A 24,233-nucleotide genomic window follows, 5' to 3' on the forward strand; every position below is an offset into this window, starting at 1 on the left:
TTTAGGGCTATCAATTGAATATGGGGCTGATTTTGGGGAGGAGGGCTATTTATTAAATGTGAATATGAATTATTTATTGCCGGGGATGGTTGTGGAAAATGGCTATACTTATTAAACTTTAATGCTATTTAATTTATTGCTGGGACTGTTTGGAGGGAAGGAAATATGTTTTGAGTAAATGGGTATACTGTTAATTAGGAGAAGGAGAGAAATAGGTCTACTTATTAAATGTGAATATTATTATTGTGGGGACTGGAGGGAGGCCTAATTATAAAACGTGAGTTCTATTGTTTTAACACCGGGGCTGGTTGGAGTTTTCTAAATCTCATGTACCCATATTTGTTCAAAACAGGGAATCCAATATTCCAGGATCAAGACAAGAAGGAACTGAGCTAAAGACACCAGCAGCCACAGATGGTGAAAGTGACCAAGACAGGTAGGAGAGAGCAAGACAGTCTGCCAACTGTCCTGAATCTGGTGGGGCACTCCTGAATTTGGGTGACTGTCTTACTTAGTCAGGACTTGGTCCGACTGCAAGGACAGTTGGGAGGTATGTCCTGCTTCACAACATACTGCTTGTGAAGGCCGAGCTGTGTGCTTCTAACAGCAGTGCCTGTGTATTTGTCTAAAATGATAACCATGTTACATAATAGGGGCCTTGCTGTCTTGCATACCCTGGGCCCCCTGAGCCTTAATCCAGCTCTGGTTAGGGGAAGGGAACTGATAGCTGCTCTCCGTTCCGGACAGGACACAGACTGCAGAGTAAGCCGAGGAGCTCTAAGTATCACAAGATTTGGTAATCTCGTGAGACAAAGAGCTTCCCTGCTCACTCTACAGAAAGTTCCCACCCTGATGGACATCAGCAGCACCAGAAGCATAGATAAGTACAGTGGGCTGGGGGTGTCATAATGTGCCTGGGGAAATTGCGTGATGTGGCTGGGAGCGTGTGATAAATGTAATGTGTTATTATAATGTATGTATCAATGCCCCATGTTGGCCACACCCACACCCTTTCCGGCACCACCGCAGCGCGACTGCCCAGTTTCTTTCCTGCTGGAACTGAGGTGGGCCTGTGCACTTTAAATGCCAGGCCTGATTTTTAGTCCCAGTCCAGCCCTGAGCTCTACCCAGATGACCCACCATTCACTTCCTACAAACATCCCCCAATGTCAAATTACCCACCTCCTACATGCTTTCCTCATGACCTATCACCCATCTACCACAGGACCCACCCAATGTCCCATCAACCAACTCCTACACAGATCCGCAATCCACCCTCCCATGACCCATCACCCACCTACTAAACAGATCCCACCTGATGGCCTATCACTCATCTTTTACCCAGCTCCCTTACAATGTCCTATCATCCATCTAGTAGACAGGTCCCACCCAATGTCCCATCAATTAACTCCTACACAGCTCCGCAATCCACCAACATGACCAAACACTCACCTCCTACACAGTGCCCCCCAATATCCAATCACGCACGTTCTAAAGAGCCTTTCCCACAATCTACCAACATCTACCTTCTACACAGCTCCCCCCTCCCCCAATGTCCACCCATCTACCTCCTACTAAGGCACTAATGTTCCATCCCCTTCACATCTAAGTCACAAAAACCACCAACCTACACTCACTTACCTTATGTCCTCCAACAATTTAACACAGCAACCATATGCAGTTCAAAACAACTGTATATAATGAATCTGAACCATGAGTAAGCATAACCCTTACAATGCCGTCTGTCACACTCAGCCAAACATGGAAGTTTCCCATTTTCACATTCACTTATCATAATCCTGTATAGCACTGTGGACAAGAAACTACTGCAGGCCGCCAGACGGGATCATCATCCCCATTTATTTATATAGCGCCACTGATTCCGCAGTAGCTATACCGTAGGCTTTTCTTGCCATGTAGCTATTTAAAGTGCTTGGCACCAGCCCAGTGTCTAGTGAGGGTTCAGCAAAGTGGTGATGCCACACACGCTGCCCATTACAAATCATTAGCACACAACTCCGGACAGATCTGCTGGAACAATGGTTCTAGTGCAGGCCGGCGGGGACGACAATGGGCATAACAAGAGAGAGTGCAATACAATCTGTTCACTGAACTCACACCACATCTTTATACAACTGTCCTGAACAAGCCCCCAGTATGTAAATAGATAAACACAATGTACCCTTTGTAATATACTCACTTATTTTACTAGGAGGCTTGAGCTCCACAGTGTCCGGGGGGCTGTTGTCTACATGGACCAGTAGATGAGTCAGTCGGCGCACACGGGAGTTGAAGACAGAAGTTCGTGACTTGGGACGTCTAGAGAGCTGAATGTTCTCCAGGTACCGCGTGAGAAGCCAGCTCAGGGAGCTCACTCCTTCAGAGTCTGGAAAAGAGAAGAGTTACGGGTTCAGGCATCCCACTATTATTCCTGGAGAAATGTTATTTGCAGCTGGAATATTCTGCACCTGAGGTAGTGATGCTCTGTACCAGGGGGGTTATTAGCGCCTCCCAGCACATCCGGCCTAGAGCCTGGGCAGCCTCATCATCAGGTAGAAACCGCTCTGCAAACTCCTGCTCGTGTGACAATGCACGGTTCAGTCTGCAACAACATATTACAGTGTATAGATCATTGTATATTCTCCCTCCGCCTGCAGCGACACCTACAACATCTGGGACAGAGAAGACACAAGCTACCAGCAGACACAAAATGGCAGGAAAGAGAAAGGGTCATTTACCAGCACTGAAAAGTGCAAACCCTCAGCAAAATTTTGTGTTTGACATCCTACCCCTAATGCACCTGGAAGAGCATAGATTTGTTGAGGTTTGCACCATCCGATGGGCAGATCAGGGGAATTCATTGCTGAGTACAGCAAAAAATGAGATTTCAATTTGCGGGATAAGATTATGTACATGAGATATAGGCGCAGTTACAGACTTGTCCCTGCTCTGTGCTTCTTGGTACCACTACAGCAAAGCTGCTGGAGATCAGGTCTAAGGACGTTTCTATTCACATGTCGAGCAATGTGAAAAAGAGCTTCAAACACCGTCCTGAGGTCTCGTCATGCAAATGACTAATGAATGTCATGAATGAACCACAATGAAGAGGGTAATAGGAGACTGGACTTTATAAGTGAGGGATGTGGGTGGGGATAATTGGGCATCTGTCAGTTCCCCTGGTATATTTACACTGTCTCTCCCCTGGCTTCTAATAAGGAAGATGCATCATGGGAAAATGAGAAGCCTGAAAATATTTGATATCATATATCCAATTATATATCAGTTTCCTTATATATAAATGGATATATGACATACACCTCATGGACTCATAAAATGATTATCACAAATAGTGATACATGATATAGACAACACATGAAAATATCATCAGTATCCAATGAAAGAGGCCTCCCAGCAAAGACACAACAATACATTATAGTGTGTAGCAGGCAGATAATACAGAGGTCTTCTGGTTACTATGACAGCACATCCCAGAAGTATGGTAACGGGATCATGGAGACCCCTTCCATATTATACGAATATATAATAGAATAGTAAATAAAACACACACAAACACACTGTATTTTCGGTGGATAACAAATATATTAAAGAGATATATTATGTATAGCCTTATAGTACTAACAGAACTCTTTAAACTAGCAGAGGGAGCCAGTGAACTGAACAGGAATAAAGCAATCTGCTACCCCAACCAAGAGGCATCGTTTCTGCAGGTTAATGGAACAGGAAACATATCCACAGCTACAGAAGACAATGCAGAACAAGACAAAATGAACAATGGCATTTAAATGAACATAGGAACAGAAAGACACACAACCAAAACTCTTAGAGCTATGTGTGCAAATATTAGGAGCTTAGGAAATAAAATCCCAGAACTAAGTGCGATAATGACAAGGGATGATCTGGATATTGTGGCTATTACAGAGTTATGGTGCAATGAAAATCATGTCTGGGAGAGAGCTATACCGGGATATACTTTACTTAGGAAGGACTGAATGGGAGGAATCGGAGGAGGAGTAGTAATCTCACCTACAGGAGATGCCGCGACACTGGAAGGTGAGCTTAACCCCAATATAGCTATATTGTGCACAAAATTCTCTGTTATGTATATGCTGACACAGTGATTTTTATATTTTGTTTGTTTCTGAGTGCTGGACAACATTTTTCTTTTATTGAGACTTTAATCTACCTGATGTGAACTGGGAGGGGTCTTCTGCAAGTACCACTAGAAGAAGGGATATTGTGAAGCCCTTGCAGGGAGCAGACCTCAAACAGATGGTGAGGGAGCCCACTCGCAAAGATGCAATATTAGACTTATTACTTACAAATGGAGACAGAATATAAGGATCCAGTGACCATCAAGCAGTATGGTTTAGTATAAAGACAGAGACAGACTCATAGCACAAACACAGATGTTTTAGATTTTAGGAACGCTGACTTTATAGAGATGGCAGAGTGGGGGAACTGGAAAGGAGGAGAGGTGGGAAATGCTAAAAGCAACCAACCTTTGTATCAAAAGGGTTAAGAAAAGTACAAGGAAAAGGACGCCAGTGTGGTTTACAAAAGAAGTAGCAAGTAGTGTGACAGGGAAGAAGGTAGTTTTTAGGGAATAAGAGACAGAGGTGGATCTAGTTAGACAGAAGGAGGCTAAGAAGGTGATCAGATGTGCAAAGCTGAAGAGAATGTGGCCCAGTCAGTAGGTAAAGGGGGTAAAACTTATTTTAGGTATATAAGTGAAAGGAGAAAAACAAAAGGAGGAATAATAAGACTAAAGAGAGTTAGAGTCTTGTTGAGGGAGACAAGGTAATAACAGTTCATCTTAATAGTTATTTTTGCTCAGTGCTCACTGCAGAAAGAGGGAGGAAGGGACCACAGTTAAGTTACAAGTATACTGATAAACATGAGGTAGATACAAGAACATTTACAGAGGAGAAGGTCCTAACAGAGCTCTCAAAACTGAGAGTGGATAAATCAATGGGGCCAGATGGGATACATCCAAGGATACTAAATGAGATTAAAGGGGGTGCTGGTAACACCATTAACAGAATAATTCAACCAGTCAGTAGATACAGGAGTAAGTCCAGAGAACTGTAAAAGAGCGAATGTAGTCCCACTGCACAAAGTGGAAGCAAGGAAGAGGCAACTACAGACCAGTGAGTCTTACATCAGTAGTAGGGAGATTGGTGGAAACACTCTTAAAAGAAAGAGTTGCAGAATATCTCAAATCCAGTAATTTACAGGATCCCAAAGAGAGTGGATTAACTGGGGGAGACCATCTTATTGACTTTTTTACTGGGTGACTAAAGTAATAGATCAAAGGGGGGGGTCGTAGATTTAACTTTAGTAAGGCTTTAATCACTGTACCTCATCGCAGACTGTTAAATAAACTTGAAAGCTTGGGACTGGATTTTAAGGTGGTTGAATAGATAAGATCTTGGTTGCAGGATAAAAAAAACAGAGTTCTAGTAAATTTAGTGCATTCACAGGAGGGAAAGGTTACCAGTGGAGTACATTAAGGATCTGTACTTGGACCAGTGCTTTTTAATCTCTTTATTGGAGTCATTGCAAATAGTATTGAAGGGAAAGTATGTCTTACTGCAGAGGACACAAAGATATGCAACAGGGTAGTCACCAGGAGGGGTAAAACAAATGATTGATGATCTAGGTAGACTACAGGAATGGTCCAGAGAGTGGCAACTACAGTTTAATGCCAAAAAATGCAAAATAAATGCACTTGGGTCTCAAACACCCAAAGGCTAAATACAGTATTAACGGCATTATAATGGAAACTACTGAGGAGGAAAGAGATCTAGCAGTCACTATTTCAGGTGACTTACAGGCAGGTAAGTAATGTAACAAAGCAATGAGGAAGGTAAGTCAGATGCTTGGTTGTATAGGGAGAGGAATCAGTAGCAGATGAAAGAAGTAATAATGCCACTGTATAGGTCATTGGTACGGCCTCATCTAGAATACTGTGTTCAGTTCTGGAGGCCGTATCTCCAGAGGGATATAAATACATTACAGACTGTACAAAGAATGGTGCATGGCCTACAGCACACAACTTACCTGGAAAGAAAAAAAGATCTTAATATGTGTAGTTTGGAGCAGAGAAAGGAAAGGAGGGACGAGAGAAACTTTCAAATATATCCAGGGTTATAACAAGGTACATGAGGGAAACATTCCACAAAGGAAGAGAAGTATTAGAAGACCACGAGGACATTTACTGACACTGGGGGTAAGAGAAGTATTAGAACACGAGGACATGTACTGACACTGGGGGGAAGAGAAGTATTAGAAGACCACGAGGACATGTACTGACACTGGGGGGAAGAGAAGTATTAGAAGACCACGAGGACATGTACTGACACTGGGGGAAGAGAAGTATTAGAAGACCACGAGGACATGCACTGACACTGGGGGGAAGTAGGGTCAGAGACAGAAAGGGTAGTGGATAAGTGGGATAACCTCCCATCAGAGCTAACATAGGAACATAATTGATGAGGTTGAAAAATAGACACCAGTCCATCAAGTTCAACCTCTTTGGATCTCCTGGGATCTCTCTTATATATAAAATTGATCCAAATGAAGCAACCGCCAATCTGTTTCAATAGGGAAAAATCCCTCCTGACCCAATATTGCAGTTCTAATTCTCCCTGGATCCACTACTATCCTTCATTTTAATTAACGGTCGTATCCCTGGATACACTTTTCTGCTAAAAATTTATCTAACCCTTTCTTAAACATATCTATTGAATCTGCCATCACAACCTTCCCTGGCAGTGGTTTCCATATCTTCACTGCCCTTACTGTAAAGAACCCCTTCCTTTGCTGGTTGTGAAATTTCCTCTCCTCTAACCTTAGGGGATGACCACGTGTCCTGTGTATGGTCCTTGGGGTAAAAAGTTCCCATGAAAGCTCTCTGTATTGACCCCTAATGTATTTGTACATAGTAATCATATCTCCCCTTAGACGCCTCTTTTCTACACATGATTAAACTGAATAACCTTTCCTCATAACTTTGTGACTCCATCCTTCATGCTACAGGCTAATACAGTAGAGCAAATTAAACATGTTTGGGATAGACATAATGATATCCTTATAAAGGACTAAGGATCAAACAGGGTTGGAGGTTACCATAGGTTAAAGAATGAGCAGAATAGATGGGCCAAGCGGTTCTTATCTGCTGTCAGATACTATGTTTCATCCTTTTCTCCACTCTATACACCCAATTCTGCTACACTTTTACCACACTATACATTGCTGAGATTATAAACTGTAATTTACCATCTACTGTTTCTTACATTTCAATTTATCTTCATATGTTCATTGTATCCACCTAAATTGCAGTTATAATACACACAGTGACACAATTTGTCCTATTGTCTTGTACCCATAGAGTCTAAATATTTTACTTATTGCTCATTCTGTTCCCCGTTTTATTTCTACTATTGCACACCCATCTATCATTATATATCCATCCCCTTCTCCCAATAATTCTCACATTATACGTCTAATCCATCTGTGTTTGTTTATAGGTCCAATCATTCTCCTGCGTCTTCTCGCCCATTTAATCACAGACCTTCCACCCGCCGGCTACGCGCACACCCTCTGCCATCTTTAACGCCCTGTAACCACTTTCTTTTACCCTCTCACATTACTGTTATCCTTATTTTTTTTACAATTCTATCACTTGCACATGTTCTACCAATTCATACATCATGCTCTCCTTACATAGAGCACCGCTAGGCATACACCCCTCATCTGTACAATTCCATATTTCACCAAATGCCTTTCTATTTATCCACCATGACCGGAATCTGCAGTCTATTCCTCACCGCACTACTCAGGAAAACCTACAAAGTAGCACCAGAAAATAAAGACCCCACCCAGTCAATCACATCCCTCCACCAGCCTTCCACATGTCATCTAGTCACTTATACTAGAGGGAGGGTCCGCTGTGTGCTACTACTGCTCCCAGCAGAGGTGGTGGAGACTAAGAATACTGATGCCCCATGGAGTATTCCAGCCAATATCATGCAGCTGTGGTCGGTGTTGCTCCGAGGTGGGCGACGCCCCGTTGCTCTGAAATGGGCGACGCCCCGTTGCTCTGAGATGGGCGACGCCCTGTTGCTCTTAGATGGGCGACGCCCCGTTGCTCTGAGATAGGCGACGCCCTGTTACTCTGATGTAATTGCCTTCACTCACCTGCCAAACAGTTGCAGTAAATGTTCCTTCTTGTCACAGATCTCCTGTCCCCAACTGTGAGCTCTACTGGTGTAAAACAAGAATGTTCTTCTGCAAAGCTGTTCCTTAAACACTGGCCAGAATGTCGGCTTTGGTCCCAAGACTTCCAGGCCCCGCACACGTGTGTCAATACCTCCCTGCATGGAGTCAATCCGAGAACATACATAGTTTATGATACCAGCCCCAATACATTAGGATATGTTTCCAACATGACAAATGTTTACCTGCTGACAGCGCTTTATCTTCACCTGAATAATCGGCCAGAAGCGCGTGACGTTCTCAATGAGCACAACGCGTCCAGCTGCGCTGGAGATGTTCACCTGCTTATTGACAAAGTGTAAAATGTAGAAGAGTCAATAAGGATAACATAGATCTATAAGACAACCAGTGTGATGTTGGGGGGTCTTCATAGCCCCCTCTGGTCAGCGAGCGGAGAGCAGACTATAATATGTGTATCTTCTAATGGATTGTAAGCTTGCCAGCTGGGCCTTATTACTACTATGAAGCACATTGGAGGAGGCTGGTGCTATATTAATATATATTAGTAATAATATTATGGACATTTGCTGCAGAGGAAGAGAACTGATCACACAGTTATTTTCAGCTAATTTTACATATATAAAAATAAAAGTTATATATTGCAAAATAGCTGGAAATAACTGGGAGCTGGCGATCAGCCTCCTCCTCAATGTGTAGAATTCAGGCAAAGAATGAAAGGAACACAATCGAGATAAAACACGTCTGTTACATGAAACCTGGTGACTGCTCAGCGCACTAAGGAGACGGAACGCCTGCAAAATCTCTGCTCACACTCAGGAGGCAGACAACACACTCCTGAGATATGAACTTAACCGAGCAGAGCCCGAATCCTGATTCTTCTTTGTTTACTTACAGAGATCCCCAGAGTGTAAGTGCGCTCGACAAAGACTAGTTCAGTAGAGTGGGAGAAGGCAGAACTAAAAGCCTCTTAAGAGTGGGACTAACCTAAGCCTAGCAGACCGCTCCAGCATATACCTAGCGGCCCGCTCCCACGCATGCCTGGCAGCCCGCAAATCCCTGGCGGCCCCGCTCCTGCATATGCCTGGCAGCCCACAAATCCCTGGCGGCCCCGCTCCCACGCATGCCTGGCAGCCCGCAAATCCCTGGCGGCCCCGCTCCTGCATATGCCTGGCAGCCCGCAAATCCCTGGCGGCCCCGCTCCCACGCATGCCTGGCAGCCCGAAAATCCCTGGCGGCCCCGCTCCCGCATATGCCTGGCAGCCCACAAATCCCTGGCGGCCCCGCTCCCACGCATGCCTGGCGGCCCCGCTCCCACGCATGCCTGGCAGCCCGCAAATCCCTGGCGGCCCCGCTCCCGCATATGCCTGGCAGCCAGCAAATCCCTGGCGGCCCCGCTCCCGCGTATGCCTGGCAGCCCGCAAATCCCTGGCGGCCCCGCTACCGCATATGCCTGGCAGCCAGCAAATCCCTGGCGGCCCCGCTCCCGCATATGCCTGGCGGCCCACTCCAGAGTTATCGTACTGTCTAAGGTAGAATTGGGGGTGTTTCATGATATCCTTGTTTTTCATAGGATATGTATTTCATACTTTTCTTAACACTTTCTCCATGTCTTCAGGCAAGTAAATGACTTAGAAATTACAATATCATGGGGGTAAGATTGTAAGGATAGAAATATGAGAAAAATAATAATACTATAACAAAACAATCATGATCCTTTAAAAACCAATTAAGACACATGTATGTAATGGAGAAACAAATGCCCTAAGGTTCCCCATTTACGTTTCCTTGCGTGTGGCTGATGGGACGTATTGGGGTCACTGACCGCATTCAGCTCCGTGTTGACACTAGACACGTTCTCTCCACCCATCACCACTACACGAGCCGGCATGTAACTGGAATCTTCACTGGCCACGATCAGAACCAGCTGCCTGCAGGGAGCAAACAAACACATTTACTTCCTATATCTGTAACTATACATCTACACACATTAATCATATAGGGGAGCATGGCATCTGTCCAGAGGAGCACAGATCCGTGGGCAATAGAGAAATGGATGTATGTTCCTTAATTATCCACCACCGATTGCTACCACTAACCGTAATGGAGAAAAGGGCATGAGGATAAGGTGTAGACAGTGGTCAGATCTATAACAAGTCACCTTTGTACAACACATTTACCCTCTATACAACAGTTGTGTGAGTGAGTAGACATGAGGTCATGTACTGTGCGGCAATTCAAGAAACCGTGGAAGTAATTTGGAGGAAGATATGTAAAGTGATTAAGCAATAGAACTGTTTGATGAAAACTGCTGACACCCATGGTGCCCATTCCCCAAATGCAACAATATATATTATATATTATATAATATATATATATATATATATATATATATATATATATATATATATATATATATATATATATATATATATATATATATATATATATATATACACACATACATATATACATACATCCATACACACACATATAAAACAGACACGCACACTCACCGGATTACCACTCCTCGGTGCATGTAGATGTTGATATAGTGGGATCCAGTACTTCCACTTGATTCCCAGTAAGACTTTGAATTTCCATCTGTTAACTTGTTGGCACGATGGGGATTGGAGGAGACTTCAATCTTCTCCCAACATTTGTCTTCTTTAACTTCCACACTGGAGCCTGCACACAAAAAATGTGATTACTGTTAGAACAATAAATGAAAGGTGTCTACATGGAACAGAGAAAAGAAGATAAATATACTTACGTTAAATCCGTTTCTCTGATTCCGTCTGGGGGACACTGCTTACCATGGGTTGTGGAGGGGAGCTCGGGTGTTGGCACCTAACTAGTTAACTTTAGTATTGCCGGCAGACCCCTCCCCTCTACAATCCTCCTGCCCCCTCTTGTTCAGTTAATTAAAAAGCCCAAGGAGAAAAGGCCAATCAATCAAGAGCACACAGAAGAAAAGCAGAAGGGAGGGATCGCAGTGTCCCCCAGACGGAATCAGAGAAACGGATTTAACGCAAGTACATAAATCCTCTTTTCTCTTTCATCCAGTCTGGAGGACACTGCTTACCATGGGGACGTTCTAAAGCAGCCCCCCAAGGATGGGACTACTCTGAAAATCCCGCTCGTAAAGCACTACGAGCGAAATTTGCATCCGCCGATGCAAATACATTAAACTGGTAAAATTTTGTAAAGGTGTGGACAGAGGAGCAGGTGGTTGCCCTGCAAAGTTGGTCTGCAGAAGCCCCTTTCTCTCTGCCCACGACGCCCCTACCGATCTGGTGGAATGGGCCGTTAGTCTCTATGGCACAGGACGGTTAGCCTTTATGTAAGCTTGCTTAATGGTTGCCGTAATCCATCTTGCAATGGACTGTTTATTAGCATCATAAATAAAAACAAACAGAGAATCAGTACGTCTAATCTGAGAAGTTCTTTTAACATAAATGCGGAGAGCCCTAACCACATCTAACTTTTCCATAGACTGCTGATCCGAATGGGAAGAAGATGAGAAGACCGGAACTACAATTTCCTGGTTCAGAGGGAAAGCCGAAACTACTTTTGGAACGAAGGAAGGGAGGGAGGGTTCTTAACATTGCTCTGTGCTCGTGGAAAACCAAATATGGTTCCCGACAAGACAGAGCTCCTAATTCCGAAACCCTACGTGCAGATGCAATAGCCAAAAGAAAGAGGACCTTCCAGGTCAACCACTTCAAATCTGCCACAAGTAATGGCTCAAAAGGAGGCCCTTTAAGCATGTCCAGCACCAGGTTGAGATCCCATGGTGCTGTAGGCGGAACAAATGGGGAGGCTGAATATGCAAGACTCCCTGGAGGAAAGTCCTAATATCTGGTAAATCCGCTAATTTCAGGTGAAAAAAGACTGAAAGTGCCGATACCTGAACAGTTAGTGAACCTAACCGAAGCCCTGATTCCAGGCCATCCTGAAGGAAAGCCAACAAGCGAGGGAGACAAAAGGAGGACGAGTGACAAGTCCTATTTTCGCACCATCTGATGTAGGCTCTCCAAATCCGGTGATAGATGCGAGCTGAAACTGGCTTTCTGGCTCGCATCATAGTGTTCACTACGCTGGAGGAAAAACCCCTACCCCTTCAGAGGCTGGCTTCAACAGCCATGCCGTTAAACTGAGCTGAGGTAAATTCTGGTGACGGAAGGGACCTTGCAGAAGAAGGTCGTCTCGAGACGGAAGACGAAAACCCTGTCCTTCCGCCATAGAGATTATGTCCGCGTACCAGACTCGGCGCGGCCATGAGGGAGCTATGAGAATTACTGGCAGACCCCCTAGCCTTACTCGTTTGAGTACGCGAGGAAGCATGGGAATTTGAGGAAACAGGTATCCCCAACCTGAATTCCCATGACATCGTCATAACGTCCACCGCCACCGCTAAGGGGTCTCTTGCCCTTGCGCAAAACCTGTGAACCTTTCTGTTGTGTCTGGAGGCCATGAGATCTATGTCCGGAAGACCCCACCTCTGCCAGCTGGTCTGCCCATGCTTCCATGGCTCTAGCAACCCAAGCTGACGCAAATGTGGGTCTAAAGGAAGAACCCGCAGTCGCAAATATAGATTTCAGCTGGGATTCCACTCTGCGATCATTGACATCCTGCAGAGATGCTGAACCTGGGGCTGGGAGTAAAGTGTGTTTGGCCAATCGGGCTATTGGAATATCCACTTTGGGAATACTCTCCCAGCGATCCACATCTTCCTCCTGCAATGGATACAGGGAAGAGAACCTTCTGGGAACAGAGAACCTTCTATCAGGCTGTTTCCAGGCTCCCTCTGCAATATCTTTAAGTTCTACAGAAGGGGGAAAACGGATAGCCTTCCTCTTGGCCTTCTTAAAGAGACTTCTGTCTCTAGGAGTAGGATCCTCCGGTTCTGGGAGGTCCAACGCTTATCTCACCGCTAAAACCAAATCATTAATAAATTGGCTTTTAGAGCTTTCTTCCTGTCCCAAAGGTTGAACCTGGTCAGGATCAGAATGAACTTCCCCCTCTTCATCTGAAAACTCCTGATTCTGAAAGAACCATAAGGGTATTTTCAGATCTAGGCCTCCTTCTTTTAGCAGGCGGAATGTTTGGGGATTCGAGTAACTGGTTCAGTTTATCCAAACCCTTTATAAATGCTGTAGACCATGCAGGTTCTGTGGGAACAGGGGCTTGGTCTGTATGTAAAGAGGAAGGTCCTGGTATAGACGTTCCAATAGAACCTGTGGCAACAGGGAGGCCCAACTGTGTACTAGTATTATTAGCCACCGAAATTGCCACAGTAGATAGCAATTGATTGGATTGAAAAACCATCTGTGCTAAAGAGGAAACCGACTGTGTCAGGGAGGTCACCCAGGCCGGTTCCTCCGTCAGTGGGGCTGACATATGCTGGGTTTGCGCAGGGGGGACCCCTGCCTCGCAGACAGAGCAGAGCGCCAATGGCTCCTTCTGCCCACAAGGTAATTTTACATTACATTTTGAACATGTAAAATATTTTGCCATAGGGCCCTTTCCCTTATCTGTCATTTCTTAATAAAGGAAGGCACACCAAACACACAGACTTAAATGGTTAAATTTAGCTGAGTAGAGAGAGTAAATGTGTGGAGAGAATAGTGTAAAACAACAAGTAATCAACTAATCTTGACATAAAGTTGTACTTGTAATTATTTTAAACACAATATAATACTTAAGCAAGTAGAACTATAATATAACTCCTACTAGCCCACTTGTACACAGCAATACAGAGTATGTGTTTAAGTAAATCAGATACTTAGCCCATAGGCCAAACAGGGGAGAAGTCCAACAGCAGTGTCCTGGTGCCTGCTCCCTCAGATCTGTTCTCTCTTCCCGGGCTTCTCCTTGGCGCCAGAAGACCGGGTTAAACATCTCTCTCTGGAAGGCGAGGGAGCTCTATGTCATTAACTCCCCCCCTTCAGATAATGCTGCCTCTGCAGCGGATTCTGTGCCCGCATAAAAATAAAAATGGGTATGTGGCAGAGTAGTGGAGACCTCCAGAGTTGAGGTCTCTGCAGCGGATAGTACCCGATGCCCCCTCCTATGTATGAGGGGGGATCCTGGTATAGCCCCCTGTAGTTCTCCTCGCTCCTCCACGATCCAAGATGGCCGCGGTCATTTGAAATATCCGATAACCGGCGCTCTATGCCTGCAGTGGCAGCGCTGGTTATCGGGGAGGCTCCAGGAGTGACAGTGGTCACTCCCAATTCAGGCACCCCATTCTTCTTCTCGTTCCTGTCCCTGTCAGTGAGAGCTTCTGGCTCTCATCTGACAGGGTAGTGCCTGCTCTGCTCTGTTGTGAGTGTGTTCTCTATATTAGAACACACTCCAGCTCTGCCACCTGAAAAAAAAGTTAAAGAATAAAATAAAATGAAATAAAAGGAAAAAAAAAATAAAAAAAATTAGACGCAGTAACTGAAAACACTGCCCAACTCCATGGGCACCTAAAAAAAAACCTGAACAAGAGGGGGCTGGGACACTGTAGAGGGGATGGGTCTGCTGGCAGTACTAAAGTTAACTAGTTAGGTGCCAACTCCTGAGCTCCCCTCCACAACCCATGGTAAGCAGTGTCCCCCAGACTGGATGAAAGAGAAATAGTAATGATTAAGCCAGAAATCTGCTTGGTTTGTCACAAAAAGATCGACTTCATTAAAAGATAAATGTTTACTAAAGTAATAGGAGAACCAGAGTTGAACTTAGAGGCATATTAAGTAGAGAGGTTTGAGAAGGTGGAGGCACATTGAGTAGAGAGGTTTGAGAAGGTGGAGGCACATTGAGTAGAGAGGTTTGAGAAGGTGGAGGCACATTGAGTAGAGTGGTTTGAGAAGGTGGAGGCACATTGAGTAGAGTGGTTTGAGAAGGTGGAGGCACATTGAGTAGAGTGGTTTGAGAAGGTGGAGGCACATTGAGTAGAGTGGTTTGAGAAGGTGGAGGCACATTGAGTAGAGAGGTTTGAGAAGGTGGAGGCACATTGAGTGGAATGGATGGAGAAGGTGGAGGCACATTGAGTGGAATGGATGGAGAAGGTGGAGGCACATTGAGTAGAGAGGTTTGATAAAGTGGAAGCACATTGAGTAGAGAGGTTTGATAAGGTGGAGGCACATTGAGTAGAGAGGTTTGATAAGGTGGAGGCACATTGAGTAGAGGTTTGATAAGGTGGAGGCACATTGAGTAGAGAGGTTTGATAAGGTGGAGGCACATTGAGTAGAGGTTTGATAAGGTGGAGGCACATTGAGTAGAGGTTTGATAAGGTGGAGGCACATTGAGTAGAGAGGTTTGAGAAGGTGGAGGCACATTGAGTAGAGAGGTTTGAGAAGGTGGAGGCACATTGAGTAGAGTGGTTTGAGAAGGTGGAGGCACATTGAGTAGAGAGGTTTGATAAGGTGGAGGCACATTGAGTAGAGAGGTTTGATAAGGTGGAGGCACATTGAGTAGAGTGGTTTGAGAAGGTGGAGGCACATTGAGTGGAATGATATGAGAAGGTGGAGGCACATTGAGTGGAATGATATGAGAAGGTGGAGGCACATTGAGTGGAATGATATGAGAAGGTGGAGGCACATTGAGTGGAATGATATGAGAAGGTGGAGGCACATTGAGTAGAGAGGTTTGAGAAGGTGGAGGCACATTGAGTAGAGAGGTTTGATAAGGTGGAGGCACATTGAGTAGAGAGGTTTGATAAGGTGGAGGCACATTGAGTAGAGTGGTTTGAGAAGGTGGAGGCACATTGAGTAGAGTGGTTTGAGAAGGTGGAGGCACATTGAGTAGAGAGGTTTGATAAGGTGGAGGCACATTGAGTAGAGAGGTTTGATAAGGTGGAGGCACATTGAGTAGAGAGGTTTGAGAAGGTGGAGGCACATTGAGTAGAGAGGTTTTATAAGGTGGAGGCACATTGAGTAGAGTGGTTTGAGAAGGTGGAGGCACATTGAGTGGAATGATATGAGAAGGTGGAGGCACATTGAGTGGAATGATATGAGAAGGTGGAGGCACATTGAGTGGAATGATATGAGAAGGTGGAGGCACATTGAGTAGAGAGGTTTGAGAAGGTGGAGGCACATTGAGTGGAATGGATGGAGAAGGTGGAGGCACATTGAGTGGAATGATATGAGAAGGTGGAGGCACATTGAGTGGAATGGATGGAGAAGGTGGAGGCACATTGAGTGGAATGGATGGAGAAGGTGGAGGCACATTGAGTGGAATGATTTGAGAAAAGAAAGAAACCCTGTTTTGTGAGCCAAATGCTTCTATTAAAAATGCTATTTAAAAAAAGCACAGTAAACATTATTTACAGAAGGACTACTTAATAAATACATTTAGGAAGAGTGCTGCAAACAACAACTAATGAGTTTTCACTTTTAAATACTACAGTAAAAAACGACTTTCAGTTAGAATTTAATCTGTCGCAAAGTGCGCTTCTTTACACCAGTTCCACCAGCACATGATGGTAAATGCTGAAGAGGGGAATCAAGGCACATTTAAACATACTAATTATGTGCAGGGCTCAGGGTATACTTTGAGGGGTAATACTGAATGTTGAGGAGTAAGCTGGGGGGGGGGGCACATTATGAACTGCAGACTACCACTGTTCAGGTTTGAATGTGATTAGTCCAATATTCAGGAAGAATGTTGGGGCAGCTTGGGGTACATCGCGATCTACGGACACTCACCTTGACAAAGATTCCTCAGAAATACATCAAAGAAAGGAATGTTAATCTGCTGCTGACTACGTCTGTGCTCTTCTATCTGCCCCAGAACCATCTGAGGGGGAACAGACAAAAAAAGGTCACCGGACAAACAGTACAGCTAGACACATCACATTCCTCAAATACGGTGTCACTAAGACAACACAACAAAGAGCTCTACATGGGGACCGGAGATCGTTATTGTTATGGAAGTATATATATAAGATTTTGGTTAGAGTGTGCCTGTAAATGCTCGCTTACAGAAGGGGTGTTTAAGTCACACAACATACAGAAAAGTCAGATGGGAGATTTCACTCTCACTACAGGTCACAGTTCAGCAGGGAAACATGAAGATGGTTCTTGTTTCGGCCCCTCAATATAATGGGTGATACTCACCTGTATACAGCCAGCTAAGATACTGGTGGCCATTTTCTGGTATAGATTAGCGTATTTATCGCAGTCTGTCAGAAGGTCTTTCAGTTCCGATGCTTGCAAGAGACTGGAGTTCTGTTTCTCTAGCACTTTACTAAGCATTTCCTTTGCACCAAGCCGACACATGACCACAGCACAATCCTTGTTTGTGGACGCCAGACGATGCAGAAAGCTCACCACTTCCTGCAGAACCTACATCCAGAAAAACAAATCCATGTATGACTTATCTCCCAAGCTTCATTCATATTTTTATATACCCAATGGCAATCTTGCCCCCCCCACCCCCTCCCTCAAACCATCACTACACCCCCTCCTCACTTCTTGGTCACTGCTAGTGCTTCCGAGAGAAGTCAGACACGGCTCGATACTCTTGTGCCAGGGAAGAGCGTCTTCTTGGTAGAAATCAAGACACTTATTCAGTAGTCTGGTAATAGAAATTGAAATTTTGTTTAGAACTTGTGAGCAGTTGTAGAATAAATGAATAGTTTAAACACTTCTATGAAGTCACAAAGCATTCTCCCGAATTATTGAGCTCATTGAATCCTCCACTATATGAAGTTCAAGAAAACTCTTACACTTTGAGATAGATACTAACATAGATAATAAATTGAATAATATGCATGGTATGAGGTGTTTATCCACTACCTTTATATACACAGACACATGAGAAATCACACCATCACTATTATAAATAACTCGAGCAATAACAGCAGAGATGGCGATAGATCCCACTGAACACTCACTAGTCCATAAAATAGATATTAGAAAGCAACAATGAGCAATAAAGGAGATTTACTGAGGAAAAATAAAAACTCTCTCAATTAAAAAAAGTCTACAATTACAAAAGTCAATGATACTAATTATCACATCCACACACACATATATAACACACACACACACACACAGTATATATTTATTTGTACTTACCGTAAAATCTGTTTCTCTTAACCCATTACGGGGACACTGTTCACAATGGGGAATAGAGGTCGCTGTACAGGGAGTATGGCACTAAATCTAACAAACTTGTCTGTCCTGCTCCCTCCCCCACTATGCTCCCTGGACAGAGACACACCACTTTATCTACTAACAAAGCCCTACGGATAGGACTAAAGTCACATTACAAAGAACATACAGCCAAAACAGTCAGAACAAGGGGTGGGAGAGCAGTGTTCCCAAATGGGTTAAGAGAAACGGATTTTACGATGAGTACAAAAAACCTTTTCTCTCTTGCACAGCTATTTGGTTTACAATGCTCACCATGGGGACATTCCAAAGCTGCCCCTATGGGTGGCACGCACATATCACGCTGCGCACAAAATTTTTCAGCCAAAAACTGTACAGGCCCACCTGTAAGAAGGACAAGAACCTAGCCAAACGGAACGAGGAGGTGAGTACTCCTCACTGTTCATACCAGCCTATGTAGGACTTGCAGATCAGTTGCTAATTCATAGAAGATGCAGGTTTTCTGGCCTTGATCATCATCTGGATGACCTTGTCTGAAAAACATCATTGGCTGAGAATCAGAGCCTCAGCCACCAGTCCATCAAAGCCAGTCGTGCTAAGTCCTGATGAAAGAATTGACCCTGGCTCAGAAGGTCTTTTCTGATGGGAAGTCTCCAGGGCGGTTCCATCACCATGACTAGAAGATCTGCGTACCAGGACCTTCTTGGGCAATCTGCAGTCAGCAGAATCACCAGCACCCCTTCCCACTTGGCGTTCTTCAGCACCCGAGGTAACATGGAAAATCGGGAGGCAGATATACAACAGCCGGTAATTCCAAGGGACAGTCAAAGCATTCACCAGGGACGCCTGTGGGTCCTTGCTTCTGACACAATGCCAGTCCACTTTGTGGTTTAGCCGAGGGTCCATCATGTCGACTTCGGGCAGACCCCACCTGTCTAAAATATGAGCAAACAACTCCGGCTGGAGGGACCAGTCCCCAGGATGAATGGCATGGGAACTTCAAGTAGTCGGCCTCCCAATTGTCCATCCCTGGGAAAAAGACAGCTGAGATGACCGGAACACAATGTTCCGCCAAACACATGGTCCTGGCCTCCTTCAAAGAAATCGAGGTAAGGTATTACAAGTCACCTTCCTTTGTTGTAAAAAAAACCCACCACCACCTTCGTAAACACCAGTGGTGGTTGCCAGACCAAAGGGGAGAGCCCTGAATTTGAAATGTGACAACCACCGCAAACCTGAATAGGTTGTACTGGCCTTCCCATATTGGTGTGTAAGGATACGAATCCTTGATGCTCAAGGATGCCAGAAACTCATTCTGCTTCATAGAATTTATCACTGAGCGAATAGATACTATCCAGAAGCTGTGGTCCCTCAAGACTAAGTTGAAGGACTTCAGATTCAGAATCGGATGAAAGTACCAATCCAGTTTCTGGACCAGAAAGAGGTTCAAGTAATAATCCAAGTCTCTTTGATCCCTCAGGACGCGGACAATCACTCCTAATGACAAAAGGGATTGAATGCCCCCCTAAAGAGCCACTCTCCTGGCTTTGTCTCGTTGAAGTGGAAAGAAAAAGCCGCAGAGGCGCCACCAAGAGTTACAGGACGTAACCTCTGTCCACAATGCCCCCAGGCGTCTGAAGAAGTACTAATCCACTGGTCCCGCAAGAGAAAGACGAGACCCCACCATTGAACTTCCTGGCAGGGGGAAATCATGCGGCCTGCTTGTCTGCCAGCTTCGTTCCAGGACGTCTTCCTGTCCAAATCTACTTACCTCTCAGATACGGTCCTTGTGGGGCAAAGGACTGACCTCCTGTGGAAGTGGCCCAAGATCTCCCGACAAACTGAAAAGGACAGAAATCTCCGGCCCCTTGACTTGGGGGGAAGCATCAGGGAGAAAAGGGCTTGTACTCCTGTCCAACTGCTGACCAAAGAGAACGACTCCATCATAAGGTAGCACCAACAAGGCCTTTTGGGATTCAGCATCTGCCTCCCAGGATCTGAGCTAGAGAGTGCGTCTGGCCTCCACTGGCAAGGACGAGGTTATGGACAGATCCTGACCTATAATTAGCAGCTCCCAAATATACAGAAGCTTCCTTGATATGTTCCACCAGCTAAGACAATTCAGATTGTATGCCTTCACTGAGAGAGTTTTGATCACACAAGCACTATGGGTTGAAACGAAAAACCCGGAAGATGGATTTAAAATTCCCTTCAACATTTCCTATCCATGCTGTCCCTTAAGATAGCAGCCTCGAAAGAGAAATGGTAGTGGACTTCTCCAGATGTGCAATTGGTGCATCTACACTAGTCTGCATCTCCCACGATGCAACTTCTGCATCCGAAAAGGGGTATGAGCAGCAAAACCTTCTTGGGATCTGAAATCTGCTGCCAGGTTTCAGTCGTGTCTGCCCCAAAATTTTAGACAACTTTGAAGAGGAAGAAAAGTAAACCAGATGCTTTTTTTACGGACCACCAAAATGAGGTCCTCCTCAGCGACTACTGGAGAAATCGTTCTTACAGGACGTCAGGTCCTCATAGACTGAAGTGTCCTGAATCTCCTGAGGGAAGTGGTCCGAATCGGAGTCCACCAACACATGGACCGCAAAATGAGCCTGGCGTTTAGGTTGTCTAGTCGAAGACGATGTCTCCAATAACCTCTCTAGGGAGTAAGACACCCTAACCAATCCCTGAACTGACCTTTCAAGGTTCTGCAACCAGAGAGGTTCTTGTGACACCACCAAAATGTCAGGGCTCTCAGAGACACCTCTTCCTGAGAAGGGGTATCTGCAGACAGAGCCCCCAGGGAAGGGGTATGAAAGACATCTAAGGTCCGCAATGGATCATGCCATCTCTCTGGCACAGGACGGCTCCACCAGGTCCTCCACAGGTCCTTAGACTTACAAACCGTGCAACTGGCATTGAGGTCTGACCATCCACTCTGTAATTTTGCATGACAAGTGGAACAGGTGAAGTACATGACCGAGCTGGGCCCGGCAGCTTTGGAGCTATTAGCAGTCCCTTTTTCTGACAAAGTATACACAGAAGAAACAAGGAAAAAAGGAAAAACTATAGAAAACAACCTACCACAGAGAGCAATCTAAAAGTCTGTGCAAACACTGTAATTAAAGAGCAATAATAAATCTACATATATACAGGTAGATAATATATATAACTAGCACAATTTTCTGTAGCAGAACTGTTATGTATGCAAGAGAGTACTATATTACTCGTATGTCAGACAGAGCACAATGAATAAATTGTGGGAAGGTCAGTGCTCAATCTATAGCACAGAATATATGTGTGTGTGTGTGTATATATATATATATTATTTTACTGTTTAAGAGACGTTGCACATGGTCTCGAGGCGCACTGTATATGTTTATGTTGTGACACTAATAATATATATATATACCTAATATATAAATGCTTAGTGGCGTCTGTCTGTTGCAGTGCCACCTGCTGGGCAGAGTTATACACTGACTTACTAAATTCTTAGTGTGTGTGGGAAAAAAAATTCAAAAAGGGCTGAAATTTGGTAGGGCTCAAACTCATTTTCGTGAGGTAATTTTACCTCATGAACACACATGTGTAGAGGCGTGCGTTAGTGTGTGTGTGTGTGTGTGTGTGTGGAAAAAACTATTTTCTCAGAAAGGGCTCATCCAATTGACCTGAAATTTGGTATACTGACATTATTTGACAAAAAAATTTGAATAGTCAAGTCAGTTAACTTCCATCTTCCCCCCTTCCCCCCGTGGGAGGGGTAGTAAAGGCTAAATTTACGAGTAGAGGGGTCAAACTCATTTTCGTGAGGTAATTTTACCTCATGAACACACATTAAAAAGGGCGCTTGCGTCGGGAAGTAACGCTCTTCCCCTGAGGAGGCCTGGGCTAGGCCCAAATGCATGACAAGAACCTTTTAAGACCTTAAGTATCTTGATTTGACTAGAATGCATGAGTATCATGCACGGGTTAACATACATACATACATACACACACATATATATATATATATATATATATATATATATATATATATATATATATATATATATATATATATATATATATATATTATACACACACACACGTACATACGGCAAGGTAGTAACACTCTACGTAATGAAGAAGCACGTCCTCTATCTCCAGCACATGTATAACCCCTGGTGAGATCTGTAACCTTCACAGCCCCCTACCAGGTTATCTCCGAGCTACCTTGCATTCCACAGCTGTTTGTACCCTCCTGAAGCCATCTGGTGATGACCGCAGGCAGCCCCCATCTCAGCTTGCACAAGAGGAGACTGGGGCTGCTGCCGCGGCTCCAGGCACGGCCCTGCTATCCTGGCCAGCTTCTGGCTTCCTTGTTGCTCTGTCCGGCGACGAAGTGACCCTTTCCCGGGAGCCCCCACATGGAGAGCTGGGGGACAGCATAGGAGCTCTCTGTGCCCACCCTGCTCTCAGCCGCAGTGGTCACTGAGTGAACATCACTAGTGAATTTCCTCAATTAAAAAAAAATAAAAATTAAGAAGATATTTAATAACTATACTAAAATGTGCCCTACTTCTTAGGCACTAGAAAAAAGCTGGTGTGTCTCCTTCCAGGGGAGGGAGTAAGCCAGACAAGTTTGTTAGATTTAGAGCCATACTCCCTGCACAGCACCCTCTTGACCCCACATGTCCCCCAAATGGTTCAGCAAGAGAAATATATACACATGTATAATATATACACACCTATATACATATACACACACACACGACATTCCAAAGGAAGCTCACATCTCTGAAAGATCTTTGCAATTACATGGTATCGTATAAGATCTGTTTGTGACACATGTAGAGATGATTAGGTTTTCATGAATAATATAGTAGAGCCAGACAAAATCATTCTGCTTGTGGGCACCTTAAGAGCGATGAGAGTTTGGCAGGTCCTGCAAAGGTTGGTAGCATTGGCTACAATTTTATGTTTACCACAAGCTCCGTGTTCCCTCTTTATACTAGTTACTCTATAAATGCACCCTCGCTTCTCACCACATTTTATTTTACTTCAAAAGCTCAAAATATACTAAATATATGATGTCTCTTTCTACGATCACTTCCTCTATAGCATTGGTTTTGGCCTGTGTTCCAAGATGGCGTTATAATGAGGGAGTACTGTACTACTATGTAAGAAGGAAATAATGGTAATTAGCCTATAAAACTAACCCATATGTTCTTTGCCTTTGTCCTCTCTTTGTCCTCTCTGTACAACATATACAATACTTAAAACCACCCACCTACACACACACACACACACACACACACACACACACACACACACCTGCACACGCAGCACCTGTACACGCAGCACCTGTACACGCAGACCACGCACACACAGACCACCCACCTGTACAAGCAGACCACGCAGCACCTGTATACGCAGCACATGTACACGCAGACCACGCACCTGCTGGCCATAAACCTGCACACGCAGACCACGCAGCACCTGCACACGCAGACCACGCAGCACCTGCACACGCAGACCACGCTCCACCTGTACACGCAGACCACGCACTTGCACATGCTGGCCATAAACCTGCATACACAGACCACGCACCTGCACACGCAGACCGCGCAGCACCTGCACACGCAGACCACGCACCTGTACACGCAGTCCATGCACATGCACATCTGGCCATAAACCTGCATACACAGACCACGCAGCACCTGCACACGCAGACCACGCACCTGTACACGCAGTCCATGCACATGCACATCTGGCCATAAACCTGCACACGCAGACCACGCAGCACCTGCACACGCAGACCACGCTCCACCTGTACACGCAGACCACGCACTTGCACATGCTGGCCATAAACCTGCATACACAGACCACGCA

At 44.9% G+C, this 24,233-nt stretch overlaps 1 protein-coding gene across 3 annotated transcripts in view; it reads right to left on the reverse strand.

Annotated features, from left to right (window-relative positions):
* CUL9 (cullin 9) overlaps positions 1-24,233 on the reverse strand; it is an 81,052-nt gene that overhangs the window by 19,502 nt on the left and 37,317 nt on the right. For 2 of the 3 annotated variants that reach the window (XM_075204524.1, XM_075204526.1), the window contains exons 13-21: positions 17,718-17,823; positions 17,364-17,591; positions 16,953-17,043; positions 10,773-10,944; positions 10,082-10,187; positions 8,484-8,582; positions 8,221-8,396; positions 2,469-2,602; positions 2,201-2,386 (exon numbers count right to left, since the gene is read on the reverse strand). In XM_075204524.1, the coding sequence (XP_075060625.1) occupies positions 2,201-2,386; positions 2,469-2,602; positions 8,221-8,396; positions 8,484-8,582; positions 10,082-10,187; positions 10,773-10,944; positions 16,953-17,043; positions 17,364-17,591; positions 17,718-17,823 (1,298 nt within the window). The remainder of the gene's footprint in view (positions 1-2,200; positions 2,387-2,468; positions 2,603-8,220; positions 8,397-8,483; positions 8,583-10,081; positions 10,188-10,772; positions 10,945-16,952; positions 17,044-17,363; positions 17,592-17,717; positions 17,824-24,233) is intronic. The other variant, XM_075204525.1, reaches the window with a different exon arrangement.

This window comes from Mixophyes fleayi, chromosome 3, assembly GCF_038048845.1.
Source record: "Mixophyes fleayi isolate aMixFle1 chromosome 3, aMixFle1.hap1, whole genome shotgun sequence".
Taxonomy (NCBI): Eukaryota; Metazoa; Chordata; class Amphibia; order Anura; family Limnodynastidae; genus Mixophyes; species Mixophyes fleayi.